At 35.5% G+C, this 23,627-nt stretch overlaps 1 protein-coding gene across 1 annotated transcript in view; it reads left to right on the top strand.

Annotated features, from left to right (window-relative positions):
- The window catches only part of Pgant9 (polypeptide N-acetylgalactosaminyltransferase 9), a gene marked incomplete in the record, with an annotated part of 429,187 nt that extends 405,827 nt beyond the window's left edge, over positions 1–23,360 (top strand). Inside the window, 3 exon segments of the mRNA XM_070092791.1 lie at positions 4,213–4,323; positions 10,651–10,779; positions 15,362–23,360. Coding sequence (XP_069948892.1) covers positions 4,213–4,323; positions 10,651–10,779; positions 15,362–15,505 — 384 coding nt within the window.
- Positions 23,361–23,627: the final 267 nt, after the last annotated feature.

Genomic DNA, 23,627 nt, shown 5'->3' with positions numbered 1-23,627 from the left:
CCAGATAACTGCTGCAGCATTTGGGCGCCTGGCAAACCTAAGATTAGCTTTCCGATACCTAGGTAAGGAATCTTTCAAGACACTGTACACCGTGTACGTCAGGCCCACACTGGAGTATGCAGCACCAGTTTGGAACCCGCACCGGGTCAAACACATTAAGAAATTAGAGAAAGTGCAAAGGTTTGCGACAAGGTTAGTTCCAGAGCTAAGGGAAATGTCCTATGAAGAAAGGTTGAGGGAAATCGGCCTGATGATACTGGAGGACAGGAGGGATAGGGAAGACATGATAACGACATACAAAATACTGCGTGGAATAGACAAGGTGGACAGAGACAAGATGTTCCAGAGAGGGGACTCAGAAACAAGAGGTCACTCTTGGAAGTTGAAGACTCAGATGAGCCACAGGGATGTTAGGAAGCATTTCTTCAGTCATAGAGTGGTCAGGAAGTGGAACAGTCTGGCAAGCGATGTAGTATAGGCAGGAACCATACAGACAAGGTATGATAAAGCTCGTGGAACAGGGAGAGAGAGGACCTAGTAGCGTTCAGTGAAGAGGCAGGCCCAGAAGCTGAGCCTCGACCCCTGCAACTACAGTTAGGCGAGTACGTACACACACACACACACACACACACACACACACACACACACACACACACACACACACGCACACACACGCACACGCACACGCACACGCACGCACACACACACACACACAGTCTCAGGGGCCCGAGACTGTTCAACTGCCTCCCAGCATACATAAGGGGGATTACCAACAGACCCCTGGCAGTCTTCAAGCAGGCACTGGACAAGCACCTAAAGTCGGTTCCTGACCAACCGGGCTGTGGCTCGTACGTTGGTTTGCGTGCAGCCAGCAGTAGCAGCCTGGTTGATCAGGCTCTGATCCACCAGGAGGCCTGGTCACAGACCGGGCTGCGGGGGCGTTGACCCCCGGAACTCTCTCCAGGTAAACACACACACACACACATACATACATACATACATACATATACGTACAGTGGAACCTCTACTTATGAGTGCATCCACATGCGAGTTTTTCTAGATACCTGGAGTTTACCTGGAGAGAGTTCCGGGGGTCAACACCCCCGTGGCCCGGTCTGTGACCAGGCCGCCTGGTGGATCAGAGCCTGATCAACCAGGCTGTTACTGCTGGAGCAATTGCTCAGTCGGCTCTTTGATGCCGGTGAGGGGCTCTTGCTCTTGATCTAGGGAATTAAATCTCATTTGTTTCTTGGACTATCTTATTGAAACTTAGGCAATGTATGATGGAAAGATGCTTCTTAGTGTACACCAAAAATGAAGAGATTGGACCATAAATAACGGGGTTCACTTCTGAGCCATTAGCCTCCCCTTAGCGGTATATTTTCACATGGTTTTTATGGTTGTATTCTCATTTTTTTTTTGTCTCATTTGATAGAATGGAAGATATACTACAGAAACAGATATGATTTTGACTGGTTTCACAACGAAAAGTACCTTGAAATTAAGCTCAGATTAGCAGAAATGTTCGATTCTTTGGCGATGTTCAAGAGTGAACAAATGACGTCACCATCCAGTGCCTGTCTGATTGACACTGCCCCTCAACCTTCACGTATTGGAAAGCTCTTCAACATGCTAGCAAAAGTGGGAGCAGACATCATGAGGTGGCAGTGGCGGACAACATGAAGCAGCTGTGGCAGACATCATGAAGCAGCATTGGCAAAGTGTAGCATTAAGAGTGTAGCGCTTATAAGTTACTCTGACTATTTTGGGTTATCCTAGGTTCTCTACACGTGTAGGAGCAGAAATGGCCACTGTGGTGGCTCTATAAACCCCAACAGCAACAATGGCTACTGTCACCACCACTAGCCACATACATAATGGCATGTATGTGTATATATCATGTTTCTATGTTATTAATATTGTTTGTCATATTTCACGAATTGTGATAGATAAACTGTAGAGCTGATATAAGGGAAATTATTGAAGTATTTTCTCATGCCTGGAATTCCATTGGAACAAATTAACTCCATTTCAGTTAATTTAAATGAGGAAAATTGATTCTGCAAATGAGCAAATCCAGATGCGAGCAAGGTCATGGAACAGCAAGTGTGCGTGAGCGTGTTAGATAGGAGTGAATGGAAACAAATGGTATTTGGGACCTGTCGATCTGTTGGAGTGTGAGCAGGGTAATATTTAGTGAAGGGATTCAGGGAAACCGGTTATTTTATATAACCAGACTTGAGTCCTGGAAATGGGAAGTACAGTGCCTGCACTCTAAAGGAGGGGTTTGGGATATTGGCAGTTTGGAGATATATATTGTGTATTTTTATACGTATATACTTCTAAACTGTTGTATTCTGGGCACCTCTGCAAAAACAGTGATTGTGTGAGTGAGGTGAAAGTGTTTAATGATGAAAGTATTTTCTTTCTCTATGGGTCACCCTGCCTCGGGTCTCCTGCCTCGGTAGGAGACTGCCGACTTGTTGAAAAAAAAAAATATATACTATATTGCGTCCACGAACAAGTGGTTGTAAGAAAAGTGCTTAATTGAACCTTTGAACGCACACCAATAAACTAAGATAAAAACAGATACAAAATGCAAGAGGCTATACATAAATCGTGCATCTGATCTAGGCATCTGTTTATTCATTACCATCATTAGGTTTTCCTCAATATGTGAATACCTTATTACAACAATTTTAATTACTTCCAGCAGGTAATGGAGCTTTCTTACACATTAGCATTTGGCCCTTGATATTATTTCCAGCAGGACTGTCGTAACACATTTGTATAGGAATTCTTTCTTGGTTACAACCCACAAGTCTTCTAACATATACTGTAAGTTACTTCAGTCCTCTTATTGTTAGGTGAGCGAGGGTGTTAGGGGAAAATTTATCCATACATTTCATCGACCTGAAGATGAAATACAGGATAAAATGCCTGGATCAGAGAACTAATGTGTTCCAACATATCTTCAGAATAATATATAGATGGTCTATCAGTGAAGTAGAGATGCATATATTTTCGTACTATTAATTTTCTTTTGTAATTAAACTTTTTGACAAACATTTGTGAGAAAAGGCTGTGCGAATTGCCTACGTCAAGTACAGTGAAGTTCACTACTACAGTAAATGTCTTTGAGATATAAATCGCCAAATGAAAGCTTAATTAAAATTTAATTAGAAATAAACAGAATTTTCCCATCTAATGGGCATATCGCTTAGATAGAATAGTGAACTCAAGAATTCCACATAACAGTATTGCTGAATACTAAAGGCCCTGGACAGATATGGTAGTGATCTATGATGTACTACAACGATACTTATGACCCAAATTTATTACCAGCACTGTTTATCCATGTATTCCTCTTTGAGTGGCTACATTAGTACATACTACTGTAGCTGAAGTTTGGTAACAAAACTGCCTCCCTGCTGTAACATGCCTTGTTAACTAATGACATGGCTTTTAAATTCCCTAGAAATGGGTCCAGAAAACTGAGAGATCACAAACAATGTTTGGGTATTGTTACTGTTATCACTAGTTTTATATTCACTAGCAGTTGCCATGCTGAGAAGTATGGTAAGTTAATCATATATACATTTTTTAGTATCTGAAATAAAAAAATTATTATAAGAGTATATTAGCACTTTCTATTTTGAAGTGTTTTAGACCTGTATAGTATTTGGGTGATATACTTTATATATAGTTAGTCTTTGACATGGGAACTCAATTATTAATTATTTTTTTCAACATTATACAATAATGTTTTAGTACTGATGACCATATGCATTACATGATGAAGGAATTAGGATGATAATCTTTATACTCAAATATTTGCTGAACAGCAGCAAGATAATTCTGCATTAAAAATCAAGGAAGCCTTTTGTAATGACTGATTTTCTAAAATCCCCTTTACATTCTCCATTTCCTGCATCTGTTTTATTCCTTTTACATTTTTTTCTTGCAAGCACCTGTCACTTTTGACTTCAGTTTTTTCACTATAACACGCATTGACGCAAAGACCAACTTTCATCCCTTCCAAGGTTTTGTATTCTCAATGACTATTAGACATTTGTTTAAGAATTAGAAGGATTTGATAGCCCCCTTTATATGAATAATTACAAAAAAATAAAAGTTAATGAAGACTTTCAAGGGATTATAGAATAGTGAGGATTAAAGACCGCCCATGCGCTATGTCCTCCTTGCTAACAGGTCCGCAACATGGGCGCGGGCGGGTCTACCTGCCTCGACTCACCTGCACGCAGGGCTAACTTGCACAAAGCTGTGGGCCTCTACCCTTGCCACAAGCAAGGGGGTAACCAGGTAACCTAGCCACAGTAGAGCAATTAATTAGCCGTGCAGTAGATACATAGTAGTTCTTAGTCCCCCCTCGAAGAGTCATCTAGTGGTCAAAGGATCTGATAAAGAACATCACAAGGAGCAAGAACATGAGATGATGGCAGACGACACTGGAAGGTTTGCATGTGTTTCATTGCTTTGCTGGTGTTTAGTTCTGTGCATGGTATGCCCTAGCTATCCTCTTGTCTTTAATTAACCTTAATTTGCTTTTGCAGTTTACCAACTAATTTTTGATTGTGTAAATGGAAAAAGAGTAAGACTGTTATGTATAAACATATTACTCTCTATATAATACTTAGAAAAAACTTCTAACTTGTACATTTACTAGTTTGTATTATTTTCTAACATATGTGAGGTAGTGTTGTTTCATTATTACATTCTGTTTTATCTTGGTGATGTTTAAATTTACAAGTACATTCCATTTGATCAAAACTTGTAGTATTTGAAGCTTCAGAATAGAATCTTGCCCATTTCTCTAGTTTCTTATTAATCTGACCTAGTTAAGCTGTGTTCTGAAAGTCTTCTCATTCTAATTTCTTTGACTTAATTTATATTTACTTACAACTTGAATATCTGCTTTACCATCTGTACATAATTATGAAACAATGCTTTGTTCAGATATTGGCCAAGTAGCCAGGAAAATGATTAAAAACATTTATTAGCATTATAGAATGACTGCATTTTGTCATCCCAAGTCATTGCAAATTTATTTTAATCTGTTACAGTAGTGATTATATAGATAGATATACCGGTAGTGTGTTGTAATTTAAGTTTTCTTAGACCACACAGTTTTAAGTCTTTCCTAATATACCTAACATTTCCTTAAAAGCTATATTTAGATTATAAATCTTTATTCTAGCGAAACCTTTACTTGTGCTCGTCCTACTACCATATGAAGCTTACTGGTGCTCTCTCAACTGTATTTGCTTGAATTCTTCAAAAGAATTAACCGTAGTTGTTTGAATGTGGGTTATGCTACTGTACCCTGATTGTTCCCTCCTAACTTGTACCCTACTGAGCCCTGCCAACTGCATGGTGATTGTGGCAGTAGTAGTTAGTGTTGTCTATGTGCAACAGATCCACAACCAGAGGACCGGTCAGTGTGTGGATTCCGCTGCCAAACCTGAAGATAATCACAAACCAGTTGGACTCTGGCCTTGCCATGGCCAGGGTGGCAATCAGGTAAGTAATTCTGATGCAGCTTACCGGCTTTCAAGGAAAATTATATATTGTATAAGGTAAGCACTTTGGGTATTTTATTTTATAGCGAGTCAAGGTATAATTTTACTGATAACTTTTAAGTATATTTTTATTAAGTATTTTTAGTATTATTTTCATGTAATGTTAGTGCATTTAAAGAGGAAAGAAGCACAAAATAATGGAATTTAATGGTAAAGAATGGATATTGTTACAAGAGATAATCATGCACAAGTTAAAAATGTAAGAAAAAGAATGGTTCTTATGAAGAGTTAATTGAATATCCCAATATGTATAATAAATTCACATGACATAAGCCTTGGTAATGCCTAACACAGGCACAGCTTTCAGCGTGAAAGTCTTTCAAACTGCAGACATCTCCTGTACACATCTCTTGTTCAGGTTGTTGCATTTGCATGCATATGTATGTGTGTTTAGACATGCCCCTAGATTTGTATATGCTTTCCCCAATATATACCTCACCATAGCTTCCACACAGGATGATTTAAACCCTTTTATTAACTGGTTCGAAGTTCTTCACTTCGGTCATGATTGATGCACTGGTTGCTGGTTGTGAGAGTGCTGTGGAGATGTTCAGGGCGACTTGGCTGTTGGAAAGAATGAAAACTTCGTTCACAATGGTGTCAGTTAATGGAGAGAGATGAAGGGCTCGTTTCTCGCTGTCTTTGATGAAATATAAAGGAAAATGTAGCTCAGTAAAAGTTTGATGAATATAGGAGCATTTTTTGTATACGAACTCCGGGATGCAGTATACAGTGGACCCCCGGTTAACGATATTTTTTCACTCCGTAAGTATGTTCAGGTGCCAGTACTGACCGAATTTATTCCCATAAGGAATATTGTGAAGTAGATTAGTCCATTTCAGACCCCCAAACATACACGTACAAACGCACTTACATAAATACACTTACATAATTGGTCGCATTCGGAGGTAATCGTTATGCGGGGGTCCACTGTATTTTTTTGTAGGAAAGGCCTGTGATAATACTTAGTTTAGTCTGTCTTAATTGGAGTAGAAGCATGTGTGTGTGTGATCCTTTTTGCTTCTAGTCTTTCTGTAGAATTAAAATTTATGGATAAAGACGTCGAGGAAAAATAATGTTTTTACGTTATTTTCAAGTCTGGACCAAATTGTCGGTTAAGCATTTTCTGAAGGTTATGGATATCAAAAAGTTTAAGAGTAATTACTAGAACATTATATATCACACACCCACCTGACGTTGCTGGGATATTAGGGAAGTGTTCAGTTTCTAGGTATTGGATGTGAAGGATCGCCAAGACAGCACTGATAGGGTAACCCACCCTTATGACCATTTCATGTTTGCATATAGAGATTGCTGTTGAAACAGAAATGGTTAATGTTCACTCATAAATAATTCAGGTTGGTAAATTTTCAGGGGGAGGCAGATAATTAAGGTTCTAGCTTCGCTTTGGAGATCAGTGGCTTGTGTTATGGTGAAAGGATAGTAACATCAAGATTACAAAGTTTCTTGTTCTAGACTGACATGACTTTCTAGATGAATGCTTCTCATACACCAAAGCTTCACTGAGCTACAATTACCTTTCCTTACGAAATATGTACTACAAAATAAGGCCTTCACATCAACTCTCTGCATAGTGACACCACTTTGAAGAAAGGTATGTTCCTCAAAAGCCAATTTTCGCTAAAAGAGTCCAGAACATTTTTGTTAGGCAACACCTGGACTACCATAGCAGCCAGCACATCCATCAAAGACCTCACCAGGACCAAAGTAAAGAACCTTGAACCAGTCAACGTAGTGGGTTCACATTATCCATCACAGAGAATGTAACAAGGTATTCATTGGGAATGGACATGTCTCAGCAGTTTGTGCATGTAAATGACACAATATGAACAATGCATATATTCAAAACTTTACCACTAGTTACCTGATGAAATGGAATAATACTCGCTTAGTCATTAACCCTTTCAGGGTCCAGAGTCCAAATTTCAATGTGTGCACCAGGATCCAAGAATTTTCAAAAAATAATTTTGTTATTTTTTCTTGTGAAATGGTAGAGAATCTTTTTCTGAAGGTAATAAAACAAAAACTACGAAATTTGATGGAAAATTGCTGAAATTATGCTTTTACGAATTTTAATGTCGGCAATATTTACGCAGCTGCGATTTTTGCCAACTTTGACTCCCATTTTAGGCCAATTACACTATTCCAGTCAACCAAATTCTTAGCTATTTCACTAGTATTACTTCTTTTCTATCGATTGAGCACAAGAAATCGCCAAGTCAACTGTTTCAACAACAAAATAAAGTGACCGGAAATTGGTAATTTTGCCAATTTAATGCAAAGTTCAAAATATTCCAGTTTCAAAATAGGGTCCAGAAAAACAATGCAGGCATTCCTGGCACTAAACTAACATTTCCTCTGTTCATTAGTTACGTTTTCAGGCTTTACAAATGAATTCCATTTTGATTTTTATTCACATAATGACTTTTTATTCAAACCAAAAAATAGAAGATTTACTGTTATGCAATACTGTAATAATTGTATAAATAATATCACCACATTTGTGAATGTATATTAGACCCACCAGCTGTCATATATTAAGACTTGTGAGGTCATTAGTTTACTCTTGAACATCGGCAAAAATTTAACATTTCTGCTACTTTGAGCTTAGTTTCAAGCCATTTTCAGTACTAAAACCAATCAAAATCTCTATTTCTGTAGTATATCTTCCATTCTATCAAATGAGATCAAGAAATTGCAAATACAACTATAAAAAACATACGAAAAAACACTGCAAAGTTGCTGTTTTAATCGAAAGTTACAGTCTCAGTTTTTTTTATCTCATTATGCACTGTGTACTGCTGGATTTGTTTTATGTGGTGCACACATACCACATAGATGTATTCTCTCATATCTAGGCCCAAATTTACTGCTCACAGCTTATCAAAGTGAGCTAAGCTCATGGCGTAGATCTACGGTTTGGACCCTGAATGTAAAGCCGTAGATCTACGGCACGGACCCCGAAAGGGTTAAGGAACCAGAAGAACACAGACTGAAATGCCTAGAAGTGGCATTGATCACTATTTCAGATATTACAACAAATTCCTCTTAATCTCCGAAATACAGTGGACCCCCGGTTAACGATATTTTTTCATTCCAGAAGCATGTTCAGGTGCCAGTACTGACCGAATTTTTTCCCATATGGAATATTGTGAAGTACGTTAGTCCATTTCAGACCCCCAAACATACACGTACAAACGCACTTAAATAAATACACTTACATAATTGGTCGCATTTGGAGGTGATCGTTAAGCGGGGGTCCACTGTATTAGCGTGAATCCTTAGAGTGATTGACTCGGTCTTCACCTCACAAATAATTTCTAAAACTGCCACTGTTACCAAGCCTCTGCATCTTACTTTATACACATTTTAAACCCTTTGTATTCTTGTACTGTTTGTATAGGCTTTATAAAGCTCCTGGCTAGCAAAATAAAGTCCAGTTACTTGTTCCTCTTCATTTACCTAATTTATTGTCAGCAAATTTACCATTAATGGAAAAAGCAAGGTTTTGGAACCAGCACTGATAATTCCGTATCTCCGTAACATGCCACAGATTGAGATGAATCAAAAATTAATACTGTATACTAATTTAGAGTAAGGGGAAAGAAATCTAATATGTATATTTAAGAAACTGAAAGAAAAAGTAAGGCCCCCTCTCCAAAAAAAAAGAAGATATTAATAATCAAGTATATAGAAAGAGGCAGAGCAGAGGAAAAAATGTGAAACATAATAAATATGAAATTCAAGTCTTTTACCATTTATTCAAAGAGAAAGTCTGGAGGAAAGGCTTTGTGGCAATTCTTCAATGTGAAATGATGTTCACAGCAGAACCAAGTGCTGTTCTAGCTAATTTTGTCCAGACTATTGGTCATAGTCGATCCAGTTCACTGTTTACTCTGACTCAGAGTGCTCTGTATGTCCTGCATAACATGCTCCAGTGAACCCGCTAGTCCAAAAGATATGAAAGTAGGCTGCCCATTTCAGTGGTTGGCATAAGATAGTGGAATGCTCTTTGTGGGCTCTGTTGGGGCCTTTTATAATAAGAGAGATGACACAGAGTTGAACTCTGCTGTATTGAGCATACTTTTGAGTGCCACATAGTTGCATCTTGAATAACTCAGTTTGTCCATTGAAAGTAGCTGGCTGGTTGGGTCCTAGAGAAGAGTAGCTAACTGAACAGAGTTTATCCAGACATAAGTGGTTTGCAGTACTAATTCTGTATGAATTATAGCTTTGAGATTATTCTCTGCAGGGTTCACCTATCACCTGCTACTTTCTGTAGCACATTGTGGTGCTCCATTAACTGTAGCATATGCATTCTGTACCTGTTAAGAACATTTCAAACAAGGCATAACTGTGGTCATCTTGGAGACAAATTACTATCGCACAACTTAATTACTTGAGTAAATTCGTGATCGTGTTCAATAATGAATATATGACATTGTGGCTCAAGCTCGACAAATTTGTTAGAAATGTAAATCGTTAAATTTTTCCCCACTTTGATAAACATATGGAACCCACTCACCAGTAAAGCTGTTGACACTAAAAGTGCATTACTCTGCAAAACTGATTTTAAAAACATTCATAGGTGGGGTGGCCTCTGCATATACATTAATTTCAGTTACTTGGATTCCAGCCATATAATCAGCTGGCATAAAATGTGTGTAGCTAAATGAAGGTTTCTCAATTTTTTGTTGATACAGAAGTTATATATTATTTACTTTGTTCATAAATTCCTTAATGCTAAGAATTATTTGCCATATTTTTTTACAGTGCAACATATAAAAAAACCTCCCACTTTTACATGTGTGTGCGCGTAATCTTAAGAAAGCTCTCATATCCTGTAGATAAAGTCCTGATGTTTATGATCATATCTGCTGCCAGATTTAAGTGTTTTATGTACATTTTTGTTACTGTCAAATTCATAATTGCATTAAATAACTTGAAAATACTTATTGTTTTCATAGTGAACATTGCATTAGGAAAATATTTTACATCTTCCAGTACTAATACTTAATTCTTTTGTTAGTATTGGATGCTGAGTAAAGAAGGAGAAATCCGGAGAGATGAGGCATGCATGGATTATGCTGGAACTGATGTCATTCTGTATCCCTGTCATGGCTCAAAGGGCAATCAATATTGGGAGTATAATCCAGAGGTAAGTGATTGACTTCATTTGGCTGAGTATTGTAGTTAACTCATGTTGGGAAGCTTTTATCACAGTGGGCATTGCAACTTAATTCAGAAAGCTCTGTCAGACTCAGTATTGTAATTAGATTCAGTTGGAAAGACTTGCCAGACTGGGTTTTATAATTAAATTGTTGCAGTTCTTTGTCAGGCAGAGTATTGTAATTGCCTTTCATGACGTAAATGTTATGCACTTAACATTTACGTCACTAATAAAAATGTAGTGACATGAATATTAATAAAATTATTATTGCTTGTAATTATGTTACACAACATAGAATTTGAAAAACAAAATATTTATCTGAAGAAATCATTTCTGGAAAATAGAATGAAAAGCATTGTCATTAACATCAAATATGTGTAAATAAAAAAAAGGGCTATAATAGTTTTATTAGTATTATCATTACAATCAAAACTAAGCGGTAAACATACAAGGGTTATACAGCGCTGACCAGTTTTATAACTTAGGAAAGAGAAAGACATTCGGTAAAAGACTTTCAGATGTTTCATATTGTTTAAAGAATTAACCAGTATTTGATCACAAATGCAACATGAACATGTATTGAAAACCTACTTGAATTTAATAATTATTTAAAGTGCACTGATGGAAGGGAATATTGAACTAATAAATTTGTGATTCATACTTAAATTGATAACCAAACTTAAATTGATAACCAACTGAGTGCAAATTTGCATTATTTACTCTCAGTGTCACTTTATCAGGTACACTTGTATACCTGGTAGGTAAGACACATAGGCAACTTTATTCCGAAACGTTTTGCTTACACAGTAGGCTTCTTCAGTCGAGTACAGAAAGTAGGCAGGAGCAGTAGAGATGTGAAGACGATGTAATCAGTCCATCACCCTTGAAGTCATAGATTTGGGGTTGTCAGTCCCTCACCCTGGAGAAGTTCTGTTCCAAAGTCTGGAACTAACTGAAGATCAAGTGACAGTGTTGAGACTTTAATACTGCCGAAGGAGAGGTGCAGAGCAGTAGTAGTGAGAATGTAGCCACTGAGCAGTCATGTCCCTCTCAGATCAAACAATTCTCACTTGAAAAAGTTGTCCAGGGTGTTTTCTCTTCTGTACCAAGATGCCATTGTGTTGCAGTGTTTGACAGAGTGAATGTACTCGACTGAAGAAGCCTACTGTGTAGGCAAAACGTTTCGGAATAAAGTTGCCTAAATGTTGCCTATGTGTCTTGCCTACCAACCTGTCGGTATTGTATACCATTTTGATATTCACACGTGTATACCTGCTTGTTAATGCAAATATCTAATCAGCTAGCCATGTGGTAGCATCTCAATACCAAAAAGCTTGCAAACATAGTCAAGAGGTTCATTTGATATTCAGACCAAACAACAGAATGGGGAAGAAATGTGATCTAAGTGACCTTGACTGTAAAATGATTGGTGTCAGACAGGGTGGTCTGAGTACCTCCTGGGATTTTCATGAACAGTCTCTAGAGTGTACAGAGAATGGTGTGAAAAACGCAAAACATCCTGATAGATTTAGATTTTGCCACTGAAGTGGCTAGTTTATTGTGCACCCCATATTCATCCTGTGGATGCAAGAGTATATGGATACACAAAAGGCCTAGGAACTAGGCCCCAAAAGGGTTAACAGGTGTACATTTGGATTTATATCTACATATCTACAGTTCACTTATGTTACAAGCAAATTTAGGAAATTTGCTTAGTATATCTTGTATCTTATTTTCATTAATGAGATATCTTGATATGTCACATAGGTTATTATACTGTCTATCTCTGTATTCCTAAATAAGTGGACAGTTAAGCATATAGTGTTCAAGACAATGACTATATGCCTGACCACATAATTTGCATTTAGTTTGATCATCTGTGTATCTCCCAAATTGCCAGAAGCAGTTCTTGTAACCAAGCCTAAGCCTGGCCAATACAACATCAGTCAGTCTGTTCACATTGCAAGTTGCTCCATAAACATACTTGTCTATGTTCATGTTATCATAGTGAGTTATAGATCTACTCAGACTTCTAACTGCATTCCTATAACAATCATTTTCATTATTTACTTCTCTCCTAATATTATTCCTAATGTTAGACACAGATATACCGAAGTTATATTCTACATTCTCCTTCATGGTACTCTATTGGCTAACATATCAGCTTTATCATGGAGAAATAACAAAAAAGGCACAATACCGTGACTGGAACGATACACAAATAACCCGCACATAAAAAAGAGAAGCTTACGACGACGTTTCGGTCCGACTTGGACCATTGACAAAGTCACACTGTGACAGTGTGGCTTTGTCAATGGTCCAAGTCGGACCAAAACGTCGTCGTAAGCTTCTCTCTTTTATGTGCGGGTTATTTGTGTATTTATCATGGAGGAATCCTGTGTGTGATGGGATCCATAGCAATTGTACATTAATTCCTTTGTCCTGGATTTTTGAATATCTATACCTGACTTCTCCAGTGAGCATGTTGTTAGTAATTATACGAGTCAAGAGCCTTCAGTGATGACACAGAATCAGTAATGATGATAGAGTGAGCGGCAGTTCTGTGTTAATAAGAGGTCAGCGTTTCAACAGTGGTATGAAGTAGAGCATTTCTGAACACTCAACATGTCAAACCTTGAAGTGGATGGCTTAAAGCAGCAGAAGACCACACTGGGTTCCACTCCTGTTTACCTGGAGTTTACCTGGAGAGAGTTCTGGGGGTCAACGCTCCCGTGGCCCGGTCTGTGACCAGGCCTCATGGTGGATCAGAGCCTGATCAACCAGGCTGTTACTGCTGGCTGCAATGGGCACAGGTACACCAAAATTCAACAGCTGAAGATTGGAAAAACTTTGCCTATTCTGACGAATAGCAATTTCTGCTATGACACACAGATGGTAGGGTCAGAACTTGGCATAAACTTTTGGGTTGTGATGGAATGGGAGATTCACATCATGAATGTGCAGCCGATAAATCTGCAGCATCTGTGAGGTGCTATCCTGTCAACATAGACCAGGATCTCTAAGGAATGTTTACAGAGCCTTGTTGAATCCATGACATGAAGAATTCAGGCTGTTCTGGAGGCAGAGGGGAGGGGAAGGAATGGCCCTACTCAGTACTAGAAGGGTGTACTTAAGAAAGTGGCCACTGAGTGTATAGTTCAGTTAATTTTCTGAGATAAAATAAGTTGTTGATATAGTACTAAGAAAAACTGAATAATGTATGAACATTTTTACTAGCCTCAAATTTTATTCACAGAATTCAGATATTCCCTTTAGAATAATTTATTAATTTATTCCCTTTAACCCGTAAACGGTCCAAATGTATATATACATTTTTTCAACATTTGAAAGTATGTAAAAAAAGTAGATCGTCTTTTTTTTTTTTTTACATTTGAAAACGTGTAAAAAAAACTTTGATCTACTTTTTTTTTTTATATATTTGAAAATACAGTGGACCCCCGCATAACGATCACCTCCGAATGCGACCAATTATGTAAGTGTATTTATGTAAGTGCGTTTGTACGTGTATGTTTGGGGGTCTGAAATGGACTAATCTACTTCACAATATTCCTTATGGGAACAAATTCGGTCAGTACTGGCACCTGAACATACTTCTGGAGTGAAAAAATATTGTTAACCGGGGGTCCACTGTATGTAAAAAAAAACGTAGATATACTTTTGGAGCACTATGCATATGAACGTAGATCTGCTTGGACCGTTTACAGGTTAACCTGGTGTTATGAAGATGAATTTGTGTGAACTGCCGACCTAGTGGCAAGAGTTTGCACACTCGTCCAGGCAAGTTAACAAAAAGAGCCTTATAAAAATACCAGAAAGCTTTAAATTGCATAATTTTTTTTAAATCACATAATTGCAAAAAATTAAATAATGAGAGATATTGAGAAGAGAAAATTAATCACTTTGTTTTTAAAATTTACAAGATATAGAATAAACCTATATGTTTTGAGTACCATGTTGATGTGTGAGTTGCATAGTTATTCAGTCGTGACAGACTCCTATGTTAAACATGATTGGGAACTACAATATGCTGACTCTTCTTTTCGTGGAAGGACTCCTTGGCAGTGTTGCTTGATGGACTACAGTCAAGGTTGTAGAGAGCATCCTCTATAGTCACATTTCATAGTTAGGGGATGGGGAGTGACACACTAGCTTGCTTCTTCTTGGTGTACACTAACAAACGGTAGTGGCCAACGTGGTCACTCTAGGTGACATGGTCCTTGACTATTCCCATTGTGTCCTTCACCTGTAGAGAAACTTTGGCATTCCCTAGAGATGAGGTATTAGGGGACTCCTTGCAAGTTTAGCATAGTAATAATTTAATTCTAACAATGAGTGACACTCATAAATGTACGAATTATCACACTATGATATTAAAACCTGAATGTCTTTCTTTTCCCATACGGTTTAGCACTCTACCCATGACTGCAATACTAAGATGTGTCTAACACAGTTTTCAGCTCTTATCATCTTGTAATCTTTTTACATTTGTTATCTAATGATGTGTGTGTGTATTACAGAAATATTACATCTTCATAATCAAACTTTTCAGACAAATCGTATTACCCATGGTAGTAGTAAGAAGTGTCTGGCTATCTCTCAAGACAGGAAGAAGCTAGTCATGGAAGACTGCAACTTGTCAGAATCAAGACAAAAATGGAAATTTGAAAATTATGATCCAAGTAAAAAGCTATGAAGACTAGTGTAAGTTAAAAGAAATGTTTGTTTTCTATTTTTTCAAGTGCCTGTGTGTATTTTTTATAATAAAAACGCAATGAGAAAAAATGCTATGTTGACTGATTTATTAAAGAATCTTTGTGTATTTTCTTAAGGTAGTTAATGAGATCTTGTTTGTTTATATTTTTTGCTTCTCTAGCAGCAGTTACTTTATACCAATAAAACCGTGCTTACTGCTTTCAGTATGCTCAATAGGTCAATATTTTTTCCTTGTGCTACAACAAATTTTACTTAATGTGCTTTTGAAAAACAAGCGAGTGCAAATGATCTATGAATTCGTGACTATAAATGTAAAGAATGTAAATATAAATGTATTCCTCTTACTGGAGCATAATTAACAGTAATAAATAAAAATTCATGGAATTTATGATACATGAATTAGTTGCGTGTGTTTTTGCAAATTATTTTTGTTAAAAATACGAACCTAGTCAAAGCTATTATTTGAAAGTAGTTAGCATTGGGTATGTTAAAAACTAACTGATTCTTCTTATATTCATAGGGAGGTGGTAAATCCTTTGGGGGGTTATATAGTGCTCAGGAAATCATAAGTACTTAATCTTTGGCTAAGATCTGGATGGTAAATGAGGAAATCTTAAGTAGTAAGGGGTTTATTGAAAGTAAATTGTTCAATAATACTGTACTTATGATGTTGTTTAAGATATTCTTTGAGCTATTAATCATACTTGACTAAAAAATTTAATAGAGGAAAGGGCAATGCATTCATAAGTCTACAAATTACTACAAGGTTTTTAGACAAAATGAGCATTCACTTTTCAAGGCATGAGTGACTGAGGAGCCTCAGTATGTAGCAGCTTTGCCAAACAGAAATTGTAAATAAGGGTGTAATTTTGTTTCCATAATTTCATTCCATGTAATTAATCAACTTGTCAGTGGCGGCTGTTTGATGTGTGTACCTCAGAAGACATTTCCAGATAATTTAAAAACATCTTTTACAGCAAGACTTGTGCAACACATATTTATGAAAATGTTTCCAGTTATGATTGATAGTATTATTTGACGAAAGATAAAAAAAAGTGTGTAATGTACATAAGATAAATATTTATATTTATAATTCCATTTAATTATTCATTCTCATACTAGCATTGATGAAGAAACAGGATATTCTAATGACTATAAGCAATTTTGTACACATTTGTCTTGTCCTATATGTATGAAAAGTGTATTAAAAATAGTTATCTAGTAAGTTTTTTCCCGTGAACAGTAGTGTTAAATTATGGCCTCTAATGTATTGGTGCTCTGGACCTAAATCAAAGGTTAGCAATAGAGTGGAAGGGTAGATTCAGGGGTAACAAATCATACCTATTTTACTTTTAAGATAAATTCTAGATATGAATTGTTTAATGTGCAGTATTTGCCTAAAATATACTGCAATTGCAACCTTAGTTTTGCACTGATCTGTTAACCATTAATTTGACTTCAAGAGTAGATAATGGGTTTGTTTTGTTAGCCCGCTAGATGAAACTATCATTGTTTTGGGTAATATTGTAAATTCTTAAAAAATTTAAAACTGAAAACATGAGAATTTTTGTAAAATTTTCTTCTTTTAAGGCACTGTACTTAAGAGAATTGGCATCACATGGACTTCTTTATTTTATTGTTTAAACTTGTCTTTCTGTGTTGTCAGTTAACCTTATGATTTCAACATTTTCCATGAACTGTATCCATGCTTGTTGATTTCCAAGATGCATTGTCCCAGGCAATGAATGGAAGAGGTGAAGACTGCTATATCGAGCGCTTTCCTAGTAGACTCCTGCCTCGGTAATGACATGCGCTACATAAACTGATTTTCCCTTTCAAAGCAGCATAACTTACAGATGAGCAGCAAGGTATTCAGGGTTTGACTGTACATGGGTACTTTACTCCCTTTTCTTTCCAAATGACTTGTTAGACACAATTCTCTCTAGATTGTAGACATGGTGCACTGCTCACCCACAATAACCATCTGCTTGCAGGTGCTCTTGTCCCTCTCTTGTGCTGCAGACTGTGGAACATTGAAATCACTTTTTTTTTAATTTTACATTAATGAGGACTTTGGAATTAATTTTAGAGTTTTGTTTTGAAATAGTTATTTTTTAAGTTATCTGGGTTATTTTCATGAGTGCTTCTTAGTGTAATTTTTTATATTTATTTTTGAAGGATAGTCTTAGCTTGTGAGTGCTGTGTATATATTAATAAGCATCGTGGAAAATCTTATAGGTCAAATAGCTCTGTAAATATAACAGCTTGTTTTCTTCTAAACTTCTCGCAAACCGAAATAAGTTTGCATTTAAATCAATTTGGGACCTTTAAATTTTCCTTATTGCTCTTTCATCTATAATTGTTCAACACTTTCAGGTAATTAGAAAGATGAAGGATTTGGGTAGTTTTTGTCACTTTTCTAACTTATACCCTCTAACCAAGAAGCTGATGTTCCCAAAAAAAGTACGTATTTGAAAATATAGAGAGTTAAAAACAGAGTAAAATAATTTTTTATTTTAAGGGGGAAGCATCCTTCATATGAAGATTTGTGGATTTTGTTTTTCTGATTAATATTTTTTCAAGCTTATTTGCCCTAAAGCCCTGAATGTACTCTCAAAATCATTATAACTGAGTAGTTCCTTTATTGATTCCTTGTAAGGATCACTAATGCATGAATTTTGAAGGCCATTTCCCACTATGTGGGTCAATAATTGAAGAAAGGTAATATAATACATGACAATTCCAAGTGAAGAATGTTCTGTTAAATTCCTAACTTAGGTTCTGTGGTAGATAGAGGGTACATTATACACATCTTCGTTCTCTATGTAGACGTACAATTGTTTGTTAAAAGCTAATATATTAAATGTTTGTACAAAGGTACATATATTATGATTTTTCACTTTTGTTATTGAATGCTCAAGACTGTGGAAAGTCATGAGCTTAATCATTTGGTATTTTTTACTAATTTTTGAGACTTTCATAGTATATTTTTCCTATATCCTGTGGTACCATGATGAATTTGAGTCATCATAGTTTGATGATGTATATGCGGTATGCTGTATACTAAAATGGAAATATTGACTTCATACCCACTAAGTGTCACAAGAATAGTGTATTTTTCATGAAAGCCAAAGGATAAATATCCAAACTCAGAGCCGAATTTTTTATGGAATATGACATGCGTCACGGATTTACAGTAATCACTCGTAGTTGACATTTGTGAAATTAAACAAACGTTTCAGGTTATAGGAATCACTGAGTGTCGATTAGATTGAAGAAAAATTAAATTAAAATTGATAGTTACTTTGCCTTCACACACATATTTTATAGTTTATACACTTATATATTAGTGATTTTCATGCAAGAATGCTTATTTACTGTGAATGAAAGTACATCTTTACATCTCTTAAAACTCCTGAGAAATGAATGTTCTGTACCTTCATTGATTTCATTATTGTATATATTTTTGGAACTTGAAGCTTATACATGTATTTATTTATGCAGTTAGGTAACATTAATTTTCAGCCACCAGTAGGGAATCATTTTAAAAAGTATTATTTAGCTGCAACATTCCACTGTCATTCTATAGTATTGAATATCTGTATGTGTATATGTATATATCATATGCACACTTCACATGAAGTGGTTATACCTCCTCTTGAATTATATTTGAGTATTCTGTCACTGATTAGGTAAAAGTATTTGTCAACAAGTGAATGGTTAATTTCTAGAGAGGATGGTGTATGCTACAGTATAAATCTAACCATTATATCAGACTTATACATGGAAGATAGGACACCACGAGTGTAGCTCTGTAACTAACTAAAAACAGGTCATCACAAATACTTAATGATATGCATGAATAACAATGTTACACAATTTCCAGAAAGGGCTAATTTCGTAAAGCTAAATCCGTGCTGCTCCAGCCAGCATACACACAGATGCTAGCGCTCACTTGTAATATGAGTGGAAAAAGCAAACACTTTTGTGAATAATTGGTATTATAATGTTAAAAAATATATACATATCAACCATTAATTTACCAATGTTTCCATTTTGCATATTTAGTAATGATATGGATAGTATTAAGCTGTTATGGCAGTGTATTTTGCATAATCAACTTGATGATTATCTGCCATACCATTGCTTCAGTGCTACCATTCAAAAAAAAAATTTAATTTGTTACATAGAAACATTCATATACAGTATATATATATATATATATATATATATATATATATATATATATATATATATATATATATAAATGCCATTTTCATAAATACGTATAAGATGGCCTAATTAACATCTTCCTGCTGTAAATTATACATGTTTGGCTTTCTTTGGAAGTGAAATTGCTTCTCTGTTCGTGTGCACGTACCATAATACTGTAGTATATTATGCATTCCCCTACTAGTGTAACACAATCCATATAGTGTACCATTTTCAATATAATTTTGACACCATATATTTTAAATAAATATACTAATGTGTTTGTAGTAAAAAATTGTTTTTGCAAAACATTTACTTAAATCAACAGTTATTTGGAGAGGGGAGGAAGTATTTTTTTTTATAATTGGTGTAGTACATTGATCTTAAATTATTAGAAATCATTGTTATTGACTTTTTTTTTTTTGTATATAAATACATCAGTTTGTTATAATGTATATTTAACAACTAATTTAATACAAATTATAAATATTTTTATGTAAGATACAGTATTTAACATGTAACATAGTTTATACATTATCAGTTTTAAATGAACTTTAATACAGTCATAGTCATTGGAAATGTATGCTCAGGCAAGGTCCATAATATTAAGAATGTGCATCCACAAGTTTTGTGGATGTATGTGTCTTGTTTTAAAGTTTGAAAAGTGTAATTTGGCTTCAGTGCTTCATAATATATTAACTTAGTTATTTAAAACTCAGTAACACAGTATTATTTACTACTACACAGGATAAATACTTAGGGATCCCATTCATCCTGGTTTTAGGGGTGGTGTACCAAATTTGGTTCAGAACGCCATTTGTTCCCATTTTTTTGTTTTTTAATTCTATGTTAAACGAGTGTCTAATTTGAGTATTCTTATTCCTGTTATTTTATTATTTGTATCGGTATGTAATTTATTATGAGTTATATAATGACTGTAACCACAAATTACTGTTTTTTTTAATGAATGAAAGGCCTCCCAACTAAATTTTATAAAGTGTCTCGGTGTTTGTTTGGTTAATATTGGGATTCCTACAAATACTTTATATTGTTCGAGATGCAGAGTTCCATCGCCTGCATGTGTGACTGTAAAAGCTTGCAGAGTGCATAGAAAATTTATTCAGGCAGTTTGTTTTGAAGCAGCTATTGGGTAATTACAGTTGAATCCCATTATCCTGGACTGTTTAGCCAAGAAATAACTACCTGAAACCTATTACTACAAATTGGCTAAGCTGTAAGGTCGGGTACATGAAAATAAATAAAATAACATGAAAAAAACTTTCCGTAAGAGTAATCCAGAACGAGACTGCTAAATTCAGGTCAGGCAACAGTAACAGCCATGAGCCACTCTCCTCTACCTCTAATGCTTAACACATTCAACCTGTAGATTCTATGGCACTGCATTTATAGGAACAAGCTATCTAGAGAGTAATAAGTACTCTACATGTGCTCTTGGCTTTATTGTACAGTATTTAAAAAGTGTACAAGGGCTTGTTGAATGTTTTGATTGTGGTGCAAAAAGATTGTTAGCAGACTTCAGATGATGTTTGCTAATGATAGTGGATGCATTAAAAATGTAATTGTCCTCAAGTTATAAGGTTCAGTTTTAGAATACAGCAGGGCTCCGCTAATACGGACATTTCAAACTGTGACCAAAACTCGCTATAGGGCTCCCCCTGTCTTTCTAATCATTGCACCCCACCCAGTTTGTTTACATGAGTATGACTTTCCATTATGTTTGGAAACTTTTTAAGCGTTTTCATTTCATATTTTATATATACTCTGATAATTATACTTATGTGTAACTGTACCTAAATAAACTTACTGTGCTGGCATGCAAATACACGTTAAATCACAGAGTGTATTATTAGTCTTGAAGACACCATATTAATAATAACACACAATAATAATCACTCTGAGGCGCATTAAATGTTGTATAAAACGTTAATATAGATATTTTGCTTAATCCATCTGATATTTTTTTCAAAATCATATAATAAACATGCTACATAATATATAAACATGATACACACACAGTAAAATAAATTAGCAAAAACACGAGATATTTTTCCAGTCTTGTCGGAGTGTCTGAAAGAATAGTTTTCTCCAGTCCAACACCAAAGAAAATGTGTACACAATATTACTGCGGGTAACTATAAAATTATTCCTTTTGTATGCCTTCACACGGAGCATCATTCCTTCTAAAAATGGTGTTACATGAGAATGGGAGTGTTGCTCTTTATTTATTCTACTGCACCAATGTGGAGACAACTTGCATACAATGTAAGGTATTTGCATTATGATATAAGTTTTACAAATATGGAAATGAACATGTATCAACCCACCAGACATGTTTGTCTGTTTGTTTACATACTCTGTCCTCTCTTTTACTCATTCTCTCTCTCTTGTTTATTCGTTTTTATCATTTACTTATCTCTTACCCTACATTAAGACTACAAATATTTTAAGGTAAGTAATGAGTACACTATATGCATTTTATTGTTCTAGGGCACTTTAAATGTCGTATTATATTACGGGTGTGTGGGTTGGCCAGGTGGACTACCATCCCTACCACACCTGAGTACTTCCAATAAACCTTATTCTTCACCCTACATTAAAACTACAAATATTTTGAGGTAAGTAATGCGTGTACTGTGTATTTTACTTTTTATAATTTTCTTAATGCCTAATTCTATTGCTAACTTAATATATGTTAGTGTAAACTAATCAGATATTTATAAGTAGAAACCAATGGCGTTCCGCTTTCCTGTGGTAGTCTGGAACCTAACGTGCAGTATGAGTGGGGCCCTACTGTAATTCATGGAAAGGGATAGCTCATAACATTTAAATTAAATCACCTGTAGCATAATCAGAAGAAATGCAGTACTCTGTCCATTGATGGGTTGTATTCGGTTTCACGGCAGTACTTTTATCATATTTTAGCTATACAGGCGAATAATTATAATTAACATTTATGGTGAAATGTTTGATAGTTATAAATCTGCAAAAAATGTATTTGTTAATGAGTGATAAGAAATAATATAAAGAGCAAAAGTGAGATTGCAAGACAAATGCCAAATGAGAATTTTTGTTTTTTTAATATGGCCAAAACCACACAATATCTTTGGCCATGAATTATGTTATCATTACACATTCCCATGCTGTGTGTTATCAGAAATCCACAATAACTATAATTGTTCAATTGTATCTGTTAGTGACTAAATAGTGAAGAGAGAAGAAAGTTGCAAAAGATTGTGGAAAGTTGTGATCACTGACACACGGATTACCTTCCTTTTACATTACATTATATTGCACATTACTCGGTCTTCTAGTGTGCAGTGTTTACTGTAGTTAAAATTCTATACTAATTTTCTGGTGACTGATAAGAAATATAGTGGCTGCTTTGATAAGTTTACAGTAATAAATGCAATATATTTTCATTTCATTGCAGGATATAGTGCAGTGAGAAAAGAAAGATACAATTTTGAAAAATTGTGAGATACAGGCACAACATGCATCATACCTGGAGATAATCACATTTATTAAAAAATGAAAATGATCCAGGGAGAGGCTCAATTTTAGAAAAATTTTCACATACTTTGTGTCCAATATTGTACCTGTATGCGTGTGCATAATAAAAAAAAAAAATAGAAAATGCTGTTTATTAACAGCTTAACCTAGGATTCACCAGTATATATAATGCGACATCCAACATAATGTACATATTCAGCCTGGAAATTATTACAGAAGAGATAACTGCACTGTTAGTAGTACTTTTATTAGAATTTTTTGAGAGGTTGCCAAAACTCTGAAATGTTTAAGGCTGATTTCCTCTTTAAGCGCAGAGCCATGATATCGGTGATTGCATTCCATTCTCCATTAATATATTG

The sequence above is a fragment of the Cherax quadricarinatus genome, chromosome 40, assembly GCF_038502225.1.
Source record: "Cherax quadricarinatus isolate ZL_2023a chromosome 40, ASM3850222v1, whole genome shotgun sequence".
Classification (NCBI taxonomy): domain Eukaryota; kingdom Metazoa; phylum Arthropoda; class Malacostraca; order Decapoda; family Parastacidae; genus Cherax; species Cherax quadricarinatus.
The sequence above is the reverse complement of the archived record's forward strand: the minus strand, read 5'-3'. Positions and strand labels throughout refer to the sequence as shown.